This window comes from Spea bombifrons, chromosome 3 (assembly GCF_027358695.1).
Source record: "Spea bombifrons isolate aSpeBom1 chromosome 3, aSpeBom1.2.pri, whole genome shotgun sequence".
Taxonomy (NCBI): domain Eukaryota; kingdom Metazoa; phylum Chordata; class Amphibia; order Anura; family Pelobatidae; genus Spea; species Spea bombifrons.
The window spans coordinates 34,645,001-34,667,622 of NC_071089.1; the positions used below are offsets into that span (position 1 = coordinate 34,645,001).

The 22,622-nt window shown below is 40.8% G+C and overlaps 3 protein-coding genes across 4 annotated transcripts in view; 1 reads left to right on the forward strand and 2 right to left on the reverse strand.

Annotated features, from left to right (window-relative positions):
• The window catches only part of SMYD3 (SET and MYND domain containing 3), a 300,287-nt gene extending 292,220 nt beyond the window's left edge, over positions 1-8,067 (reverse strand). Inside the window, exon 1 of the mRNA XM_053459779.1 lies at positions 7,822-8,067. Coding sequence (XP_053315754.1) covers positions 7,822-7,988 — 167 coding nt within the window. The 5' untranslated portion in view covers positions 7,989-8,067. The remainder of the gene's footprint in view (positions 1-7,821) is intronic.
• Positions 1-22,622, forward strand: part of LOC128483561 (LON peptidase N-terminal domain and RING finger protein 2-like) — a 224,433-nt gene that overhangs the window by 115,943 nt on the left and 85,868 nt on the right. The gene's annotated exons all lie outside the window — the stretch shown is intronic.
• TFB2M (transcription factor B2, mitochondrial) lies at positions 13,728-22,282 on the reverse strand. 2 transcript variants are annotated; one of them, XM_053459781.1, is made up of 9 exons: positions 22,162-22,282; positions 20,668-21,067; positions 18,094-18,182; positions 17,302-17,455; positions 16,787-16,935; positions 15,533-15,622; positions 15,014-15,076; positions 14,654-14,805; positions 13,728-14,376 (listed from the first exon to the last, which is right to left on the reverse strand). In XM_053459781.1, the coding sequence occupies exons 2-9, from the start codon at positions 21,023-21,025 to the stop codon at positions 14,190-14,192; spliced, it is 1,242 nt and encodes a 413-aa protein (XP_053315756.1). In that variant the 5' UTR covers positions 21,026-21,067; positions 22,162-22,282; the 3' UTR covers positions 13,728-14,189. The 2 variants fall into 2 exon arrangements, with proteins under 2 accessions (XP_053315756.1, XP_053315757.1); XM_053459782.1 differs by having other exon boundaries at positions 20,668-21,070.

Here is a 22,622-nt window from a genome sequence, read left to right on the forward strand (position 1 = left end):
AGAGATAGATGTATGTATGTATGTATGTATATATATATATATATATATATATATATATATATATATATATATATAATTGTTAACAGCAATCGCAATCCTATCATGCCCAGGCATACCCAGATTCCAGCAGGTACTGGCTGACTTAGCATGATAAGAGTGTGATTGCTTACAGCACTCACACTCTTATCATGCCCAGGTTCTAGCATGTACTGGTTGCCTGGGCATGATAGGAGTGTGATTGTAAGCAATCATATACATATATTAATATTAATTTTTTATTGGTGTGTTACATACTTTTAATAAAAGTGTTGTTAACAAACCAAAAAAACAACAATATTATATACATAAATGCTACCAGCAATCAGACTCCTATCATGCCCAGGCAGCCAGTACATGCTGGAAACTGGGCATGGTAGGAGTATGATTACAGCCGCCCCCCCCCCACTAGGTACGCTACTGATTAGGCACCCTTACCAGCAGCGTGAGGCATCAGCAGTCGTAGCAGGGTTCCAGGACCCACAAGGTAGGTCATGCCTCCAGAAAGGTTTGGGAGTTGCACCAGGTTAATCTTGCTGCCCTTATTACATCAAGTCCATTCTTCATATGTTATGGGTTGTTTTTTTTTTGTCACATGGGTTTTTCAACCAGAGGACGAGAAGTCAGTGGTGGAAACCTTTTTCTTGCTTCTGTGATGCAGATTGCAGAACAGAAAGATGTCCAGTGCTCACAGTCACAGCCTGGGAGGGGGGGCAAGTCTAGTCAAGTGGCCCGTTGCACCATCGAATCAGCCCACCATCCATGCTTTTCCTGATTTTCTAACGCATATTGAGGTAACGTGACGGGATTGGGAGTACATCAGTACACTTAAAAAAAGTCATCATACACAGGACGGCAAAAACCTGGATTTTCCCTTATAAGGAAATTACATTAGGCTAAATTAATAGCAGCAACTGAGATAATACCATAATGCAAACAATCAGTGAAAACCATGTCACTCATATCCTCTCTTTTTTCCAACCCACGACGCCTTTTTTCTACCTTCAACTCCCTTCTCTGTCCCTCCACACCCACACCACAAACCTCTCTCACTGCCCAAGATCTTGCTACCCACTTCAAAGAGAAGATTGAGACTATTAGAAAAGACCTTTCTTCCTTACAACTCCCTCCTACACCACTCACCACTGCTCCTACCATACTAACTGCCTTTTCCCCTACAACCGAAGAAGAGATAGCCAAGTCTCTATGTCCATCACTTACCCACCTATTTAATCTTTCTCTATCATCTGGAACTGTACCATCTGCCTTGAAGCATGCGCTAATCACACCAATTCTAAAGAATCCTTCCTCAGGTCCCATCTGTTTGACTAACTACCGCCCTATCTCTCTGCTTCCTTTTACCTCTAAGCTGCTTGAACGGATTGTGTACAATCGCCTCACTAACTTCCTCTCCTCTAATTCCCTCCTTGACCCTCTACAGTCTGGTTTCAAACCCCTTCACTCTACTGAAACAGCTCTAACAAAAGTCTCCAATGACTTGCTCTCTGCCAAAGCAAAAGGTCACTACTCTATTCTAATACTGCTGGATCTCTCTGCTGCTTTTGATACTGTTGATCACCACCTTCTTCTAGACTCACTTGCTACTATAGGCATTCGAGATACAGCTCTCTCCTGGATCTCCTCATATCTGTCTAACCGTTCCTTCTCTGTCAACTTCTCTGGCAAGACATCATCGCCCCTTCCACTTTCGGTTGGTGTCCCCCAAGGTTCAGTCCTTGGCCCTCTGCTGTTCTCTCTTAATACTTCCTCTCTTGCCAATTGCTTGTCTGCTATTTCTTCATGGATGTCACAACACTACCTGAAACTTAATCTTTCTAAAACTGAACTCATTATCTTCCCTCCCTCCATCTCCACTCTACTACCTGAATTCTCAATCACCATTAACAACACGACTATCTCTCCTACTAACCAGGCCCAATGCCTTGGGGTCATCCTTGACTCAAACCTCTCCTTCATCCCTCACATTCAGTCCCTCGCCAGATCGTGCTGCTTGCACCTAAAAATCATCTCTCGTATCCGCCCATTCCTCACCCAAGAATCCACAAAAACTCTGGTTCATTCACTTATCATTTCCCGTCTTGACTACTGCAACACTCTTCTGGTTGGCACTCCACTGTCTCGACTCTCTCCTCTACAGTCTATCCTAAATGCCGCTGCTAGGCTCATCTTCCTTGCACGTCGCTCCTCTTCTGCTTCCCCCCTCTGTGAAACCCTCCACTGGCTTCCGATTACCTTTAGAATTAAATTTAAGATCCTGGTACTGACATATAAGGCCATCCATAATACTGCTCCTCCGTACATTTCTGACCTCATTAGCAAATACTCTCCTACTCGATCCCTACGTTCCTCCCATGGGCTCAGGCTCTCCTCCTCACTCATCACCTCTTCCTTTTGCAGTCTACAATATTTCACTCGAGCTGCCCCATATCTCTGGAATCTCCTCCCAAGGAACCTTCAGCATTCACCCTCCCTCCCGACATTCAAGAAACATCTAAAAACCCACTTCTTCAGAGAAGCATACCATCTTAGCTGCTAGAACTTCCTTGTCATCGATACAACCACCACACTACCTCTCACCCTTTCTCTATGCCTTATGTTTGTCACCCCATTTCCCCCTAGATTGTAAGCTTGCAAGCAGGGCTCTCTCCACCAAATGTATCGGTTTGTCTTAGTCTGTCAATTCTTGTCTTGTCATATCCCTTGAATTTATGTATTGTATTAAGCACTGCGTAAACTGTTGGCGCTATATAAAAAGGATAATAATAATAATAATAGTTTTGTATTTCCAGCTCTGACAACCACCAAAGGCACAGCTAGAGTACTGAATTACATTTGTCTGCATCTTCCATATTCCATGATTGAATGTATATGAAATAATCTATTGAACAATCCATGTATTTGAATATTTTGTCAGACCAAACAGGAAACTGCAAATTAGGTTAGCTGGGAACTCTCCAGGGTTCGCTCAGAGACTCCGGTTGATGAGCCGCTTCGGGTCACCACGGAGAAACTCCCTACTCCCTGCACACTTCCTTCCAGTTTTCCTGCAAGTTCACCGACTTACTCTGCAAAGCTATTAAAACAAAGATTTTGTTGGGGTGGGCACCAGTACAAAATCTCTGATGCATCTTCAATTAGTGAAAAAGTAAAAGAAAAATTATAAAATGAATATAAGTGTTAGAAATACCATCAGGAGTAATCTAGAATGTATTTAGCTAGCCTCATTTGTATTCATTGTGATTTTAAGGAATTACTGCAAGGTCTTTGTTATAAATTACGCTCTTGATAATTAAATCCAGAAATCCTCTTTTCCAGGTTAATTTTGATATCAGTTGGGTAGCCTGCAATACCTGGCACAATAATTCAAAGGCTACATGCAGAGCAGTTTTATGGTATGTTTATCAGATCATAATTCATCCTCCTAGAACTGCCAAAAAGAGTACAAAAACTATAAAAAGCAGTCTTAAATTGGTATGAAAGAAATTTAAACTGATTTTCACCATTTACAAGCATTAGAAAAACTCTTACAAACTATTACAAAAGAGCACTCAATCTCAAGGCTGATCTGATTGTGACGACGCACAAGCTCTCTTTTCCATGGCACGATACAAAGAACATTAATGAATCATGTTTATACACTCCCCTGCAGAGGGCTTGAAACCTCTGTATTAACAATCATGCTGCAGATCTAAGACTTTATTAGCAGATACTAAACATTAATGATGCATATGCAAAGACGACAAAGAAAAATATTAGGTGATAAACTTGAATGTTATTTGATGAAACGTAAAAGAAACATGAGATAATTGCTCTGTGTCCTCTGGTTATAGGCTTCCTTTGAAGATTATATTGGAAGGTTCAGTCAGAATGTGACACATGTGGAAAGAAATTATTATTCACAGAAGAATGTAGGTGTGCGCCTTCTAATAACCAGCTTTTTTTAACTGCTTACTTAAGAAAGTCAATACCATCATACCATAATCTCACAAGTTACGTTTATTATCAATCCCAAAAAAGATACCCATCAGTGGGCCAATGTTCATGGGCGTTTAAAGGGACACTTCAGTCATTAACTGCATTTTTAAATGCATATGGTGTGTTGTCACCTGTAGAGCTGGCTCTAGAAATACAGACCCCTGTGTGCATGTGTGGAAAGTGCTGCCATTAATTTTAATGGAAACACTTTCCTGCCACTGATTGACTGCTTTCAATCTTGTAGTTCAATCTTCAATCTGCTTGTAGTTGGGCCATGGCAGAAGAGAGCAGTTTCTGAAGAAAGGCCTGCCACCTTTGTTCCCGGTGTTTCATTTTGACTTTACTTTTGTTTTGGAAGAATGGGAGAACTTTCCAATGGCCAAGAGGCACATCTGCCAAAAATCCTATTCAGATCGAAAATGATGCAGTTGTCTCACAACTTAATTGTTTCACCCAAAGATTCAAGTTTTGGTTTATCCTAACAAATTAGCAGAGAGTATTTCGATTAAACAACAGCTGAGCATCAAAACATGCATTATAAATAGCAGTATGTGATTTTTTTTTTAAAAAGTGACAGGTGCCCTGTCTCCCACAAGTGTGTGCATATTGTGTTTTTTGTCTCTCTATGTGTCGCAAAATTTCCATTGTATTCTTCAGCATTTTATCAAATCTTCTATACGGCCATCTATTATAGAAACCTCTTTACTCGGTTTGGGGTGCTACAGCACCACCTAGTGGATTGTTGTGGTCAAAACCATCCCTTTCATTGAAAAATGCACCTGCCTAAAACACACACTGCCACTGGATTGTGTTTAGAGCTTCTAGAAATAGCTACAAAAAGTCAGTCAAAAGCGACAGAAAAAATTCAGTCTGTTTTAATGCACAAAGCAGACAGGCTTATAATTCATTTAGTGTACTAATAATAGTATGCAATTTACAATAGGGATATCGTTCTGCATTATTAACTTTGGGAAAGTGTTACTTTCTAAAGACGCAATGATTCTTACCACTGTTGGCTTCTTGACCATTTAGCTATCATATGCATTAAAGTGTACAGATGGCTGGAGTGTCCTTTTAATACTCAGTAATCTGGAATCAGGCAGCTATAACAATTACTGTCCCAACGCATATATTTACAACAGTAAATTAACCTTTTCATTTTACCACAAACTATGCAATGAGGCCAACTCAGGTCTGTCGTGGGGTTGAACTTGGTGGGAACTTTTCAATTAGACAGAATTTGTATGTGAGAGATCCGGTGATTGGGTACTTAAATCTTTTCATGTGACAGCACTGAAGAAATGACACTCTGCTACAATGTAAAGTAGTGAGTGTACAGCCTTTATAACAGTGTAAATTTGCTGTTCCCTTAAAAATAACTCAACACACAGCCATTAATGTCTAAACATTGGCAAAAAAATGGTATCTGAAGAAAGCCCTTCTTGTCCAGAAAAAAACAATATATAACTTGTGTGGGTACACTAAATGAGTGAGGAGAAAATTACATCTAAACACGAGCACCGCAAAAGTGTTAAAACAGCCTCGGTCCCAAGGGTACAAAAGGTAAAAAACAGCCTGGTCCTTAAGGGGTTAACCTGACCTCCTGGGTTGCTTCCACAAAGGGGCCTTCATGACACCCTCTCCCCGATGGGGGAATGGGGAGAGGCTGTCGCCATGGAGCATGTTGTGGCTCCTCCCTTTTGCGGAAGTGCTCCAAGAGACCAGAATAATACAGATGAATTAGTGGTACATCAGTACACAAACATTTCTATTTCTCCGAGGATCCATCTGCTTTATTCTGGACTCTTGGAGCACTTCCGCAAAAGGGAGGAGCCACAACACGCCCCATGGGGACACAAATATTCTGTAATTGGCAAATTTCATTAAAATTTAAATTTGTACGAATCCGAATGCCAAGTCTTTTCACTCATTAATAAATGGCTCACTATGTCACTGGAAATATTATAGGTAATGTCTCTTTGGGCACATTTTTCTACCAACCTAAGCAGGCCCGGACTGGGACAAAAAATAGGCCCGGGCATTTAAGCCCGAGCAGCCCATTTTTATTTATTTATTTATTGTTAAAGCCCACCCTTCATGTACCATCTTTGCATTTACTCACTCATTCACACAAATCATTAACACATATTCATTAATGCAGTCTCACAAATCATTCAAGCAATTCATCCATACCTGAATGCATTAATTGTCATACGCATTCACACAATTCATCCACACATTTATTCATTCATTCTCATACGCATTCACACTACCCCCTCTCCCCATCTTATCTGCCCCTTATCACTATGTTCCTCCTTTTCACTATGTACCCCCTCTCACTATCTATCCCCTCTCCCCATTTCTTACTATCTAACCCCCCTCTGCCCCTTCTCACTGCACCCCCCCTCCCTCACCCTACTTACCTTGTTGCCGGAGCAAGCAGCAACTGCGACCGGGCCCGCGGCAGGGTCGGATTGACGTAGGGGCTGATGGAGCTGCAGCTCCAGGCCCCTACCTTAAAATAGGCCCAGTCAGGACCGGACTGACTGGGCCTATGCGGCCTCTACAGCCACATTAACGCAGGGCCCCTTAAGCCCGCCGCAACTGCGACCGGGTCCGCCACTCTAGGGGGCCGGGAAGCCCCCACCAGGACCGGCCTTAGGGGTCTGCGGCCGCACAGGGCTTAAATTAAAACATCGGGGGGGGGTTAACTTTATTTAACATCCTCCATGTTAAATAAAGTTATCAAAAAACTTTATGCAGAACTCTGCAGAATACGATGGTGCTATAGTACAAACGTCATGCCTACTATATAGAAACATAGAATTTGACAGCAAATAAGAGCCATTTGCCACGAGTGCCCATTTTTCCGATGTAAACACTCACACCTTAATTAACCCTTTCAGGACCGGCGTTGGCAAACCTTAAAGACCGCAGTTTTTTAAAAAATATTTAAATTCCGTGCTCGTGATTCGCTGCAAAGAGATCACGTGCACGGAATTGAGGGGGAGTGGCTGCTACGGATCGCTGGGGACACCCAGCGGTCAGTAGCAGCCGCCCCTCGCAATCCCAGCGTCCATAGCGACGCTGGATCGCGCATTATCGATGGCGTACCTGGTACGTCCCGGTCTGCCGGTGACCTTTGACCCGGAAGTACCAGGTACGTCCCGGTCTTGAAGGGGTTAATCCTTGGCCTCATCTTAGATTCAATATAGCCATACACCTTTCCCACACGTTTAAATTCTTAGTGTATTAGCTTCGCCCACTTATAATGCGAGACTGTTCTATGTATCTACTACCCTCTAAATTAGTAAATTTACCAGTGACACTTTATCATGTTAATTAATCCAAAATGACCTGTAGAGTTGTTTTCGCTAATATGTTACAAGCACTTATATACTAAAAAATATAATTAAACTAAAACACATATAGGCAACCTTAAGAATACCGGATGCACTGCTCTACAGTTCCCATTATCAATATTTAGAGAGAATGATGGGAATGAAAGTCCTGAGCAGCCAGCCTAATGTTGCCCATTCATACATATTGAGCCATCCCTCGCCTCACGCCTCAGGATGCAGATGTTGTTTCTTTTGCATACTGATGTCAGATTTATCTGGTCTAGTTCTTTGATTGGCTAATACAGGCGCAAGTCACATTAACGATTGGCCACTAAGTGGTATCTACGTAATGATTGGCTGAAATAGTCTAGGCTGACTAGCACATATTTTGATTGGTTTCCGTCTGCACCTAGCATGCAATGTGCGTAGTAGAGGGGTGTCTCCGTACCTGCGCAGGCAGTAGTCACATGCTGCTCGGTATTTCTTCCCGCGGCATACGGTGTATACGTAAGGTTGCATGCTCGCTACCGTGACCCCAGCATTCAGCCGCCTTGTAGCCCGCAGGCCATTTCCTTTGCCCGTACTGATGAACTTCTCGAAACTTCCCGCCATCATCTTGTATATTTACTTCCCGAAAGTGCGCGTTCCCGATCTTCTCCTCACCGGTCTTAGTGAACACGCCCACTTGAAAGGGGGAGCATGCGCTGGCTCGTGCACTTAAAGAGATAGTGTTGCGGAAGAGACGGCTTGCCAGTGAAATGCTGTTGGACGTATGTATCACGAACGGTTGCAGCATAATTTTGAATCCGTTATTGTTAATACATACAATAATCATACACATTTTATTGGGGTTTGGCGTCATAAGTTACGACTTGTATCTGTGTTTAGAAGGGAGATTGCTAATTTAAGACCTAAAACCCTTATTACAGAGTACTTTAACTCTTTAAAATCTTTGAGGTTCCATGCTGGGATGAAAACGTGTGACATGATTAAAGTAGCTGACAGTTACTAGCATTTAGTGCTCCATTCAACCGGAATGAGTGCTGCTGATCGGTTAGAGACAATAGTTTCCTGCTACCGCATCATCGAAACAGAAAAATGAATTGTTACAAAAAGTCTGCTAAATCAGCTGGCTGGGACACAGAAAAATTCCTGATCCCTACTGTCACAGCCAGCCCACCCCCCCTTACCTGGCAAATTACCCCCAATAAAAATGTCAAGAAATGTTATCACACATGGGAACCATTTATTAAACTTTTACATAATGTTGTAGTTTATTTTGGTTTCAGAGACTAGAAATTATCAACTGATTTGACCAAAATATAGCAACCTTCAACTACGAGCAAACAATGTTAACAGCTCATGGTCTGTTTACACAACTCTCTTTTCTTGGATGAATCACCACTTTTTGGCTTTATTGACATGGTCGCTGTTTGAATTATCTTCTCTGAATAGCGCCAGTTCTAGCAGAATTATTGAGTTGTTTTTTGGGAGGTTTATGGCAGCGTCTGTTACACAGTGGGTGTGATGTGCAGTTCACCGGCTGCTGAAGGGTTAAACTTGCTGCATGTAATCTTTCCTCCCTGCTCTTGTCATTGTGATCTCATAATAGAAGTTGCAGGCTATGCAGTCATTACAGAACATCTCCACATACAGTCTGGTATTCAAACGCTGCAAAGACACCTGAAGGCCTGTGTAAAAACTGCTGGCTGCCTGATAAAGAGATCTGCGGAGTGTTGGCTCTCCGGCAAAGATATTCGCAGAGTGTCGGGATCCCAGCAGAGGTCTGAAGATTGTGAACTGTAGGTCGACATGAAGGGTGCGGATTTCTGGATATGTAATCTGAAGACCAAAGCTTTTTGGTCTTAAGGATACTGTTTTATATTCTCTTTTTTACTTTTTTGTTAATGTGTAACAACCAATACTGTTTAGATTATATTTTATTACGCTCCCTGTCCTGGTAAAAGGATGTAGTGATATAATCAATTACTTTTAAAAGCCCCATCCCCTAACTAAAATGAACCTCTTAATGCCTAGAGGGAAGGCGGTTCTTCCAGTCATGGTACCTCAGAGGTTTCCTCCAAAATGCAGGTTTTTCCTCTCCTGAGTACTGAAGAATGACTCTTCGTGAGTCCAGAGGTAGCCCCTTCTCTGGCCTGATTTAAGGTCAATCTGTCCCCTCTTTTTACATCCATGGAATATATAGAATTGTATAATAAAGCTTGATAACTCTAAATTGTTGTCTGTGAATTATTCTTCATTAATTCTTAAGCTGTTTATTTCCCTTCAATTGTCATTACATTTTGCAGGCTGGCTGTTCCACATATCCACCACCCTTTCAGTAAAGTAAATCTTCCTTTCATTAAGTAACGCTTTCTTACATTAAGAATCTCAGGGGTTCTGTAGACCTCATGCTACTTTTGCTGAGAGGCTGTTCCCTCTCCGTAAATTAAATCTTCTAAAGCCTATGCCCCACCAGGCTCAAGATACATGTTTTCATGTTTCTTAGGACTGTTTGCCCTTATTACATGCAACTGCAGAGAAACCCACAAAATATATTTTGCTGCACCTCCATATTCTGGAAATGTATCGTGGACAACTTACACACATCCTTGCACTCTGTATACTTAAGTGCCAACAACTCATTATTGTGGAAAGGCATCACAAAACCCCATCTTTGCCTGGTCTCTACCAGCTGCTTTGGAGGACCTTTACAGTGATTCTGTACAGCCCCAGAGGCCAGTCTCAAAGAAAAAAAAAGGTTTTGAAATAAAGGTAAACTGGTATAGTAGTTGTAACCATACTTAAGGAAGGGTAAAATGTAGTCCCACTTTACTACTTGTCCCCACAGGTTCAGGTTACTCTGGAGCATGTCCTTCCCCTTATAAAGCAGAAATGAAGGTGTACCCCATCTCACTCTCACAAAGCTTGCACAACTTGACCCCATACCTTGCCCTCTTTGAAGGTATATATATATATATATATATATATATATATATATATATTTAAAAATTACCCTTCCTTAATACTGCACCAAGGACTCGACGAAGGTATTTTATAAAACCTCATATGATGGGTCAGTTCTAAGAGGGCACATGTTTTAACCCCTTAACGACAATCCACGTACATGTACGGGGTTGCCGTGCAACGGGTTAACGACAATGCCCGTACATGTACGGGCTGCCGTTAACTAGCTGCATCGCCGCGATCGCGGCGTTTTCGCCGCGATCGGCGGCTTTGCAGCATCCACGGAAGCCTCCCAAGTGAGGCTGACCGTGGATCCGGGGAGGGCAGCCCTTGGCAGCCCTCCCCGGAAGAAAAATGGCCGCCGCCGCACCGATCATGAAAGATCGCGGCGGCGCCCGGCTAAAACTGCTTAGGAAGCGATCTGAATCGCTTCCTAAGCATAAATGGTGTTACTGACATGCCTCGATATCGAGGCATATCAGCAACACTAGCCCCCGACCCCCGATCGCCTTGTGATTGCTCCGAAGAGCAACCACAAGTGCCATCCTGTGAATGACGTTGCCGTCATTCACAGGATGGCATTAACAATAGATCTGAGTTCAGAGGGTCTATCCAGACCCTCTTGTGAACTCTCGAGCTCCTCCTGCAGGTTGAATGCAGGTACTGCATCCAACCATGCAAGGTCAATGGAGCCCAGCTCACTAATGAGTGATTAGTAAAAAAAAAAAAAAAAAAAAAAAATTAAAAAAATTTTTAAAAACAAAATTAAAAAAAATGTTTAAAAAAAATAAAAATAATATGGTAACATATAAAAATCCCCACTGTCACCAAAAAAAAAAAAAAAAAATTAATAAGCAAGTCCTAAAATTCTTTATCTTTACAAAAATTCCAGCATGGAAAGAGTTAAAATATTGGCATTACAAATGCCCATAGGGTGTCTCGTATTAAAAAATGCATGCGTGGATGGGATAAATTGAATTGGCCGGGTTCAAAGGTGTCCCAAATATGGGACATGGGGGCAGTAGGATCAGATGTCTGAATGGCCAAAAAATACACACCTCACAAAGGCGGCCTTTTACCTCCCAAATAACCCAACAAACCCATGCATGTGGGGTATCACTGCGCTCAGGAGATGTTACTGAACCCATATTGGGGTGTTGTTTGACACGGACATACACCAGGAGCGATAAATTTATACCTGAAGTACAACGTGTGTGAAAAAAATACAAAAAAATTTACTACCATAAAGTTTCACAAAGGCTGGTGGTAAAATTAGTGCATGGAAAGGGTTAAATTACCAGCATGTGAAATACCTTGGGGTGTCTAGTTTTTAAAAATATATGGTTTGATGGGGTAAATCGCATTGGCCGGCTTCAAAGATACCCGAAATGGCACATGGGGGGAAGAATTACCAGATTTGGAAAAAAAGGTTTTGAAATGGCAAAACGCTACCTGTACTTATTGCCCCATAACGTGCAGAAAAAAGCAAAAAAACATAAAAACATTGGGTATTTCTAAACTCAGGACAAATAGTAGAATCTATTTAGCAGGTTTTTTCATTCGTTTTTGCAGATGAGTAAAAGTTTTTTGTTTAAAAAGTGAGAAAAAGTAATTTTTTAACAAAAAATCCCCATATTTTATCATTTTTTTTATAGTAAATTAGATGATATGATAAAATTAATGGTATCTAAAGAAAGCCCGGTTTGTCCTGAAAAAAACAATATATAATATGTGTGGGAGCATGAAATGAGAGAGAAGAAAATCACAGCTAAACAGTAACACCGAAAAATGTTAAAATAGCCATTGTCCCACAATATACTACGAGTAATAACCCCTATTGTCCTTAAGGGGTTAATAGAAATGGGAAAAAAATAATGAAAAATCTATCTCTGATCTCTGATGACTGCAGGAAGAATAGGGGTAGCTGGGCTAGGGGTTTTACTGTAATAAGAGGGAAGTGATGTTTTTTTTTACGTTGTGCATCAGCAGGTTTAGGGCTATAATTTTTTTAATTACCGCCAGGTCCGTGGGTTTGCCATGTATGGTGCTTAGTATAAAATGCATCAGGGTGTTCTGCTAAGTTAAAAATGTTGCAGTTGACAAACTACATTAGTGTCCATTTGGCTAATCATGCCAGGTGTGGCCATAAAAGGGATCAAATCTGGTACCAGCATGTTGGGAGGCACCCAGGACTCATCATCCTGCGACAGACTGACCTTCTTTGGAAGTGACACAAGAAATGTCATATGGAGCGACACTAGAAATGTCATATATGGGATCAACATCTGAGGAAGTCGGAGTGTCATCAGACGTATTGTAAGCTTCTGACTCTGCCTGAGCATTGTAGGCCTGCTCGGCTGTATAAACTGTAGCCATTTTATAGTATTTCAAAAATGTTACTAGTGGTATAAAAAAAAATGTTTCCAAAATGGTGCTTTGTTGTTTTTATACTCCTTTAAGACAGCTACAGATTAGTATTAGGCAAACAACCTGGTAGGGTGTTTGAGCACAAAAAGTCACCCAAAATATTGCAAATGCACACAATGACGTCCTGCAGGTCTGCAGATTAAGGACGCTATGTTTGGCATTAGTGGTTGTAGTCATATGCACTGTTTAAACACTGGTCAGGATTACTACTATGTTGCCATCAAAGCTTTCAGCATATCTGAAATCATTAATAAAAATACTCAGCACTGTACATTCTGGAGCTGCAGCACCTTCTAAAGGGTAAGTAGCTTATTTTTTTTCTTCTAGAAGTGAAGTGTGGGAAACCTGTCACAGTTTGGGATTTAGTCACACACTTCAGGTTTCAATAATTTAGGGGTTTCTATTCTAAATTGTTCTTATGAATTTGAGCAGTCTAATAGAGATTTTTTGCCTCAGAAACTCTTCAAACTATTTGATTGAGGATCTACCTTAAAGCTTTTCCTACACTTGTACTAGTAGGTCCGCTCAGGTCACATTGTCAGTCTGCCACTTGCTTTATAATAAACCAGCTAATTATGGACTATGGGGTTGTCTTAAAACATATTAATGCATCTTTGTTGTGTGTGTATTGGGGCGACTATCTTTCTGTTCCAAGCATGTGCCTGATGATCCCTAATGTTATTTGCTTTTGCTACCTTACTGTCTCTGTTTTTTGGGGCAACTGATTTTTAAGCATTTAGACTGCTTTTGTAAGCATTGGGATAAACCTACAATTTAATGGCGGCTAAGACCCATTCAGGCTGTTCTAGTCTGCCCATTTCTCCTTTGTCTCGTCCTAGATCCAGGATAGCCATATGCATACCCCCCCCATTTAATTTCCCTGACTATTAGCCTCTACTACACCTGCTTTGTGGCTATTCCATTTTAACACGACTGAGGAACCAAGAAATGGAAGATTAGTGGTCTTGAGCTTTTTATTCTGCATATGCACACACATTTTTATAAGGACTCTTGGCAAAGGCAGCTTACAAACTTTTCCAATGTAAACATTAATAATGCGTTTAAAGGGAATCTATCATGCAAATATTTCCACAGCATGATCACGTTCTTGCGACTGCATGTTTAAAATGTTTTTACGTGTTCTTATGACATGTCTGATTGAAGAGACCCATTTTGTATGAACATTCACTGCATGTTAATATCCTATCAGCTTTTTTTTTTTTAGACCAACCAAATATTATAACACACATAGAAAATCTAATTTAATGTATAAAGTTATGTAAATTACATTATTTTACATATAATTACACAATATTGATGATAGACTCCCTTTAAATGAAATAGAAGCAAAATGAAAATATCTTGCTTGTAACATTCATTTGAAAGTCTATTATCTTTGTCTTTTGCTCACTTGAAAGCATATTAAACCCCTGCACAATGAACATTTTCTAACATTTCTGGAAAAAGACAGTTCTTGCCAAATGATTCAGAATGTTCCATGGCTTCAAATAAAAGTTTATATTGGTCTGGAGTAATATTCCCAGTTTTTATGTCTTCAGGAAGTCCTACTGCTCTTATCAGGTCGAGTCCATTACCTGGATCCCAGGAACTACAATGAAACAAATCACGAGTCAGCTGCATAAAGTATTTAATAATACTTCATAATGTCATAATGTGTAATAAATATTGCAAGCAGTGACATTACTTCTGCTAAATATAAATTGGATGGCTTCACCCTGTGACTAACATATGATTAGTCCACATCAGACTAATAGTAATAAAAAAAAAATCTAATGTTTTCAAGAAACAGAAAAAAAAAAAGCACTTGGCTAAAGACGACGAAGACGACAACACCACAATCACATAATTATTGGTTGAGAACTTACTTTAGCCTATCCATAAGTTTGACCTTGCGTCTGGCGAGGCACTGCTTCAGCATTATGACAAACATATTAGAACTCGTGGGGGTGAGATACTCTGTGAACAAGTCCCGTCGTGGAGTAAACTTCACTAAGCACATGTGGTCATTTGGGAGTAACTGCAAAAATATATATATTTTTTTTTTTAATTCTTTTTAATAACGATCCAGACTAATTAGCAGAGTAACCATATTATACACAAGCATTACTTTGTTCTAAATAACATTTAGGATTCTTTGAATAAAGAAACAAAATCAACAAACATATTTAATATCAAGGGTATGTCATTAAGCATGTTAATATTAGAAAAAAATAATAATAACTTACCACACTCCTAGGTATTGCCATTCCTCTAAATCTTGAAGGTGTCATAAAGGATGACCAGGGCTCCTGGAAAATAAAGAAAATATATTCAAATATAAATACTCCAAAAATGTATTTGTATCAGAGCACTGTACAGAGAATCGGTAGTATCAACCTCTATTATAAAGAGTAGATATGGCTTAAGATTGTGATCTCAACCTGTGTGAGAAGCATTAATACATTGGTAATTAAGAAATGATCCCATCACAACATTTCTCATGCAAGATGATAATCATCTCCAGCAAGAACTCAGCTCAAACCTCATCTATGGACAGACGCTAAGTGTCATAATCAGTTTGGTAAACCGGAATGTCCATATCCAGATGTGCACTCAGAACCAAAGACACATCAGTGGGTGTCTAACTTCACAGGGTAATTCGCTAATATGTACATAATGGATGCATTTAAAATGTTTTCACACACAATGTGTGCACGTGCTAATTATCAGTCTCATGGAGAAACTTGCCATAATACCATACTTACCATATGTAGCAGCTGGATATCACAGGCTACTTGATACAATGCACTCAGTGCCTGGTAATCGCGCATGTTTCCTGGTGGAGTAATCAATTTCTAGGAGACAATTATTGTTAATTATTGTTAACGGAAATAGTTAGCTTATTATCTAATTTAGCAAAAACATACCAAGTTTTGATATAAGTCCTTGAGTATAGGACCAAAACAACTATGTATGTACCGTAGTTGCTCGATTATAAGACAACCCCCCAAAATCTGAATATTCATTTAGGAAAAAAAGAAAAAGCCTGAATGTAAGATGACCCTATAGGAAAAAAGTTACCAGTAAACGTTAATTCATGTAAACTATGTAAACTATTTAAAAAAAAAAAATAAAAGCTATGATTGAGAAAAATATTATGTTTTTATTTCCTTTTTTTTCAACCTGCCCCCCCAGTTATGCACATCTGCCCCAGAAATGCCTTATATCCCCTATATGCCACTGTGCCCCATGATATGCCTTTTAACCTTCTATATGCCACTGTGCCCCATGATATGCCTTTTGACCCCCTATGTGCCACTCTACCTCCAGAAATGCCTTATACCCCTATATGCCACTCTGGCATTTAGGGGGTTAAAAGGCATATTATGGGGCAGAATGGCATATAGGGAGGTTTAAGGCATTTCAGGAGGCAGAGTGGCGTATAGGGGGTTAAAAGGCATTTCTGGAGGCAGAGTGGCATTAAGGGGGTTAAAAGGCATTTCATAGAGCACTCCGCCTACAGAAATGCCTTATACCCCCCCCCCAAACTTACCGGTGCTTCTGATTCCCTGGTGTGTAGTTGGGGCAGTGTGTAGATGTCTACGGTGCGGGGAACTCTCCTCACTGACAGCCGGGAAAGGTCTGCGCGAAAGACGCAGACAACCCCCGCTGCTAACCGCACCTCCTTCCGGCTGCAGCGGAAGTTGTCTACGTGAATTGTGTAGACGTCTACACGCTGCCCCGGCTACACACGGGGGAATCAGAAGCACCGGTAAGTTTGGGGGGGGCATAAGACAGGAGGATCCAGGTCCCCTGCAGCGCTGCGGGGGATCTTGACCTTAGTCTCATAGTCAGACCTCATTTGCTCTGAAAAAAACCTTGTCTTATAATCGAGCAAATACGGTATAACTGGCACCGCCTATAATTATTTGTATGTCACAAACTGTGGCTAGAATACACTGGTAATCCCGGTGCATCAACTAGATGTCAGACGGGTTCTTGTGGTCTGGGAAACTTACCCTGTACTGCTTTTCGCTGATATACATATTTAGTTCAATACGACCATATCTGTATATGGAACGTTTCTCATAAATGGAGAAGATGTTTTTCCAAAGGAAATTCGATTCATTCCTTTGTGAGAAAACTCCAAAGATTCTCACTGGGACATCTAAAAAAAAGAAAAACAAGAAAATTGTACATTTTATTATTATAGTGTTAAAACATAGAACACAGATATGCATACCCATATTTTATTTATATCAGGAATAAAGGTAAAAAATAATAATTAAAGTTGTGGCGCCATTTCTACATCACTTTGCTTCTTATTCAGGCAAGTAAATCACAACCCAATTTGGCCAGTTATCAGACCCCCCCCACAACAAGCACAAGTCAACGAAACCACGGTTCTGGTCCTTTAATTTTTTTTAAAAAGCATTCACAAGGAAAGAACACATTTAGGCTGAAAGGCAATCCCTTATTCTCATCAGCTTCATAATAATACAACTTAATACAAGTTCCATGAGCATTAACCAACCTGCAGACCAGGGAACCGGGTTTATTCCCAAGTCTTCAAACAACGTTTCAGAGTACATTGCTGGGGGTGCCATGGATCCATGGCCCAAGGGGTCCAGCTTGAAAAAGTCACAATAAACAACAGATAGTTGCCCATCCGCATTGTTCTTTAAAGCCTGAAGATATATAAAAAATAAACACGCTTAATAAGTGTCACTGGTTGTCGGTAAAATCATTAGAATGAAGATTACCGTAAAAACAAAGTGTTAAATAGTATTGTCGTGATTTCACTAAGTACTCGCTACTCTATGGATCCAGATCTCCGCATTAGTGAAAGGACTGATCACGGCTTCAGTAATCGCAGCAGGAGAAAATAGGCAGACTAGATGGACAGAATGGTCCTTATCTTGCCATCAAATTCTACGTTTCTAAAGATTTAAGTGTTTCACCACCTAGTAAGCCTAACCTTTATATAATACTCCAATGTTGTGTTCAGAGATGCGCTTCTTGCAGTAGTTTACATGCTAAACAGTAGGTTGTAGTCAGTGCTTCATTATTCAGCATTAAAATATTGATAGCACTGTTTAGTGAAGAAACTACTGTGAGAAGAAAGTTCTCCACAAACCATCCACAGTCTATAAATAATTACAAAATATATATTTTTTTTTAAATCAAAATAGAACAACCGTATTATTATTCTCCAGTAGAGCACGTACACAAAACCCCACTAAAGAAACATAAAAAAGGGTCAAATAAAAAGAGGATTAACCTTCAAGATCGAGCTTTGCAGTAATATAAAACAAACATAAAATACCTGTAAACTTGGAAGAAAATCTGTCTGACTTTCCAATGCAACCACTTTGGCACCAGCATCCAATAATGTCTGTGTAACAAACCCTGGACCTAAATAAATGCAAATATAAGGTTATTAAGTGCCAGGAAATATTTATATTATATATATATATTTTATTATATACGTATAAACATATTTAGTAAACCACAATGCATTTTTTTATATTTTATACAGCAACACAAACAAAGGGATTTATTCTCTCAGGGGACAGTTGATGGGGAAAGTCTGCAGGAGAGTTGCAGTTTCTTCTCTATGACTTCAATATATATTATGAATTGTTAACACTGGTTAACAGCTGCTGCAAGAAGAGCTTGGGATGCCCTGTGTAATGCATGGTTAAGTCTCTGAGAGCCTCTTCAACCCTTGAATTCTGCAGCCCTTTTTCCTTGAGAAGTGTTGGCCCTTAATAATGAATACTGAAGTGAGGTTATAGAACTCACGCTTCTTGTAATTTAAGGAAGTGTTACTTTACTAACAGCGCAGTAGATAATTGGAACAACCTCCCATCAGAGTTAGTGAAGGCTAACACAGTATGGGAATTTAAAGATCCATTGGACATGCGCAAAATGATCCTGAACCTAAGACAAGTCCAAGGACTGATTAATCCAAAATAAAGAAGCAGAGGATTTATTGAGGGACTTGGTGGTACCCTGGCTCGTGCACCATTTCACTGCTGAGTGCTGCATTCCAACCTCTCTTTTTGTGCAAGGACTGATTAAGACTTGAGTTTTACATTTGGGAAAAACGGGAGACTCGATGGGCCGTCAAATTCTTTGCTTCTATGTTTCACTCTAAACAAATAAGCAAAAATACAAACCTGCTTTCCACTGAAACACCGGGATGCACCTTTCCTAAGACATGTATATCTGTATATCATTGCGACACGGCACTCGGCTAACAGGGTTTGTTTTATATATATATATATATATATATATATATATATATATATATATATATATATATATATATATATATATATATATATATATATATATACAGGGCTTGACAAATTTGTTGTGAATCTAGGCGCCAGGTAAAAAAGTTAGGAGCCAGGATTTTTTTTAAACTAACAGTTGGTCAGGAGGGATCCGATCATCATCAGCCTACTTACTAAAATCACAGCGTTTGACCTGGAAGCACCCTGGACTTTCAGGTCAGTGCTGTTTGTTTTTTGTTTTTTTAATTAATTATATTTCATTTTTTTTAACTCTTTCGATGCTGATGTTCCATTGGAGCACAGCATTGACAGATATTTAGTCCCCACAAGCTTGTGGGGACAAATGTTAACCCCTGCAATGCCACGAATGTGTCATACACAATTGTGGCATTGAAGGGGTTAACGCTGCACCGTCGCTCTCATGGAGTGATCAGGCAGCAGGGGGTGTTGGGGCTGGTCTCCACACTCATGTGGAGACCAAAGAACCCTCTCACCCTGTCCCTGAAGCTGCCTCTGGCAGCTGGGAAGCAATTGCTGGTCTATAGACCAGCCACTGCAGGGGGGAGTCTATGATGACTGCTGTAGGCTTCTATGCCTACAGGAATCATCAAAGGGCTTGTGGAGGCTCGTTTTTGTGCTGTTGCTGGTCTGCCTGGGCTTCCAGGCAGACCACCGGCAGCAGAGCCCCTTACAAAACGCGAGTTAACCCCTAAAACGCCGCGATCGCGGCATTGAAGGGGTTAACGCTGCACTGTCGCTCTCAGGGAGCGATCAGGCAGCGGGGGGGGGTGTTGGACTGGTCTCCACACTCATGTGGAGACCGAAGAACCCTCTCCCCTCTCCCCTGTCCCTGAAGCTGCCTCTGGCAGCTGGGACTCAGTTGCTGGTCTATGGACCAGCCATTGCAGAGGGAGTCTATGATGACTGCTGTAGGCTTCCATACCTACAGGAGTCATCAAAGGGCTTGTGGGGGCTCGTTTTTGCAGCAAAGCCCCCAAAACGGGAATTAACCCCTAAATGCCGCGATCGCGGCATTGAAGGGGTTAACGCTGCGCTGTCGCTCCCATGGAGCGATCAGGCAGCTGTGGGGTGTTGGGTGAGGTCCCCAGACTTGTGTGGGGACCCAATCAACACACAAACCCCTTCCCTAAGGCTGCCTGTGGCAGCTGAAAACACGAGTGCTGCTTTTCCAGCAACCGCGTTTTCAGCCTACAGGATCACTCCGTGGGAGTGATCTCAGGCTCGGGGGCGGGCTCTGAGTGGCTGTGCTGTCTGCCCAGACTCCTGGGCAGACAGCACCAGCGCCCCCGTGTGGTGACTCAGCCTCTTACATCCACAATTTTTTCTGGATGTAAGAGGCTGACAAAACCTAGGCGCCAGGACAAAATTCTCTGTCGCCATGGCGACCTGGCGCCTGGGATTTGTCGAGCCCTGTATATATATATATATATATATATATATATATATATATATATATATATATATAAACATACACATACATGCATACAGACACATTTTTAAGCAAGCACCATAAAATATATAATTGCATTTAAAGCACAGACAATTCTTTTGATATTGTTCGTCTCACAGCTAATTACCTGGGTTGCACTCAAATATAACAGGTCCGGATGCTCCATGTTCCCAAGGCCTGAGGCATTTTACAACTGTCCTTGCCAGGCTGGGGTCGGCAATGAACCTCCGAAATTGCTTGCTCGAGTCTGCTATTCTCAGTTCATTGCTGTGATCCATAAGGTCAATGTCCCAAGTCTCACTCTCTCTTTGACCAGCCATTGCTGACAATGCCCGGGAACAAATGCTCTGCACTGCGCCTTTAGGAGCCATTGCCAACATATTCCTCTTGGGATACTGCCTGAAGCAGTAAAGCAGAGAGGGCCCAGCCAGCGACCCAGAGCGCAGCACACACAGCGCCAAGCGAGCCCCACCAAGGGAAGACATCTTGTCGGCACCAGGAGATGGCTTCTTCAGAAGGAATGAAGACTGCTTTAAGAAGAAACAAAAACATCAATTAATGGGAAATATATATTTTCTGGGGACTTCATTCTAAGGGTTACGATTAATAAGCCAAAAAAAAGATAATTGTGATGAAAAGGAATGGAAACACTGTTCTTAAAGTATATCACTTTAATGTGTTTATAGGATCCAGTGTGTTATTAGGGGCTGTTTGAGTTACATATGACAGGCAAACAAAATAGAAGGAGAATAAACATATTTTTATTGTGTGTTGAAAACAATAGTTTTGTTTAAAGGCTTAACATAATGAAACTGGAATAATTATATATATATATATATATCACTCGTTATATACATACACACGTTATACATTAACGAGACATCTGATTATGCTTGATAAAAATTAGAAGAAAGACTTAGTTCCAAAAGTTATTTACAAAAATTGATTTTGGTGCAAAGTTTTAAACTTTTTATACGTTTCTGTATTCATTTATTTATTCATTTTCTTTCTGCACATGTTTAATTGGGTTAGCCCTGGAGGAGCTAGGACTGGAGCAGACTGCAGGTAAGTAGATCAGATGCAGGTTATGGATGAGAAGTAGCCAGGGAAGTGGGGGAAACAACCAAAAGTTATAGGGACCTCAGCTATTATATGCATTAAAGTGCATATCATGGATGGAGTGTTCTTTTCAGTTACATAATCTCATTTTAAATAATAAAAAAAAAAAAAGTTTAACCCTTTCACTTGAGGCATCCAAATGTAAGGTTTTTCAAAACATCCATCCCATCCCTTTTTACTGTTCCAACCAGCTTCATGCCTACAAGAACCCTACTGTCAGGAGCGGTCAGTGTCACATGTGTTACTTTCTTCCTGCAGTTTTCTGCAGCATATTATTAAAGTGTCATTATTATAATTTGTTGGACCCGATTTCTCTCTTAAAGTAGAATTAATATTTCTTTAAAAAAAAAAAACCTCCATTTTACCAAATTGCAGCAGCTTGTATAATATACTTCTGTCAGCGTGATATATCATAGCACGCAGTCTGCGGCCGCGGCAACATTTACTGAGAGTACAGCCAGAAAGCGTCTCTGCAAACCGTCTATTCGCGTTCAGCACTTACCTGTCACCCGTGGGGCGGCGAATTATTTAGATGTTCCGGCGCTCGCATGCGGGTGACCTTGTCCCAGGTGCCGGGGACAGCAGCATGGCAACACTGCGTAGCATCACAGGCCCAGTGCTGCCACTTCCGCTTCCGGGGGCGGGGATCCTGACACAGTGACACCGCTAGCCCCGCTTGTTTGTAACTGAGCCCCTGTGGCTCGCGTTATAGGAGTGAATTCAGACATTGGCTTTGTGAACAGTACTGTATCGAGTGATATGCTGGGCGTAAGCAAGTAGTAAAGAGGCAAAAGCTGAAGAGAAAAGTACCATCATCAGTCTTCCCATCTTTATTTTAATCAAGGTCATATCAGCTTTAGAGCTCTACACGCTATTCATGTAACCTATATAACGTCTGGGCTATATATATATATATATATATATATATATATATATATATATATATATATATATATATATATA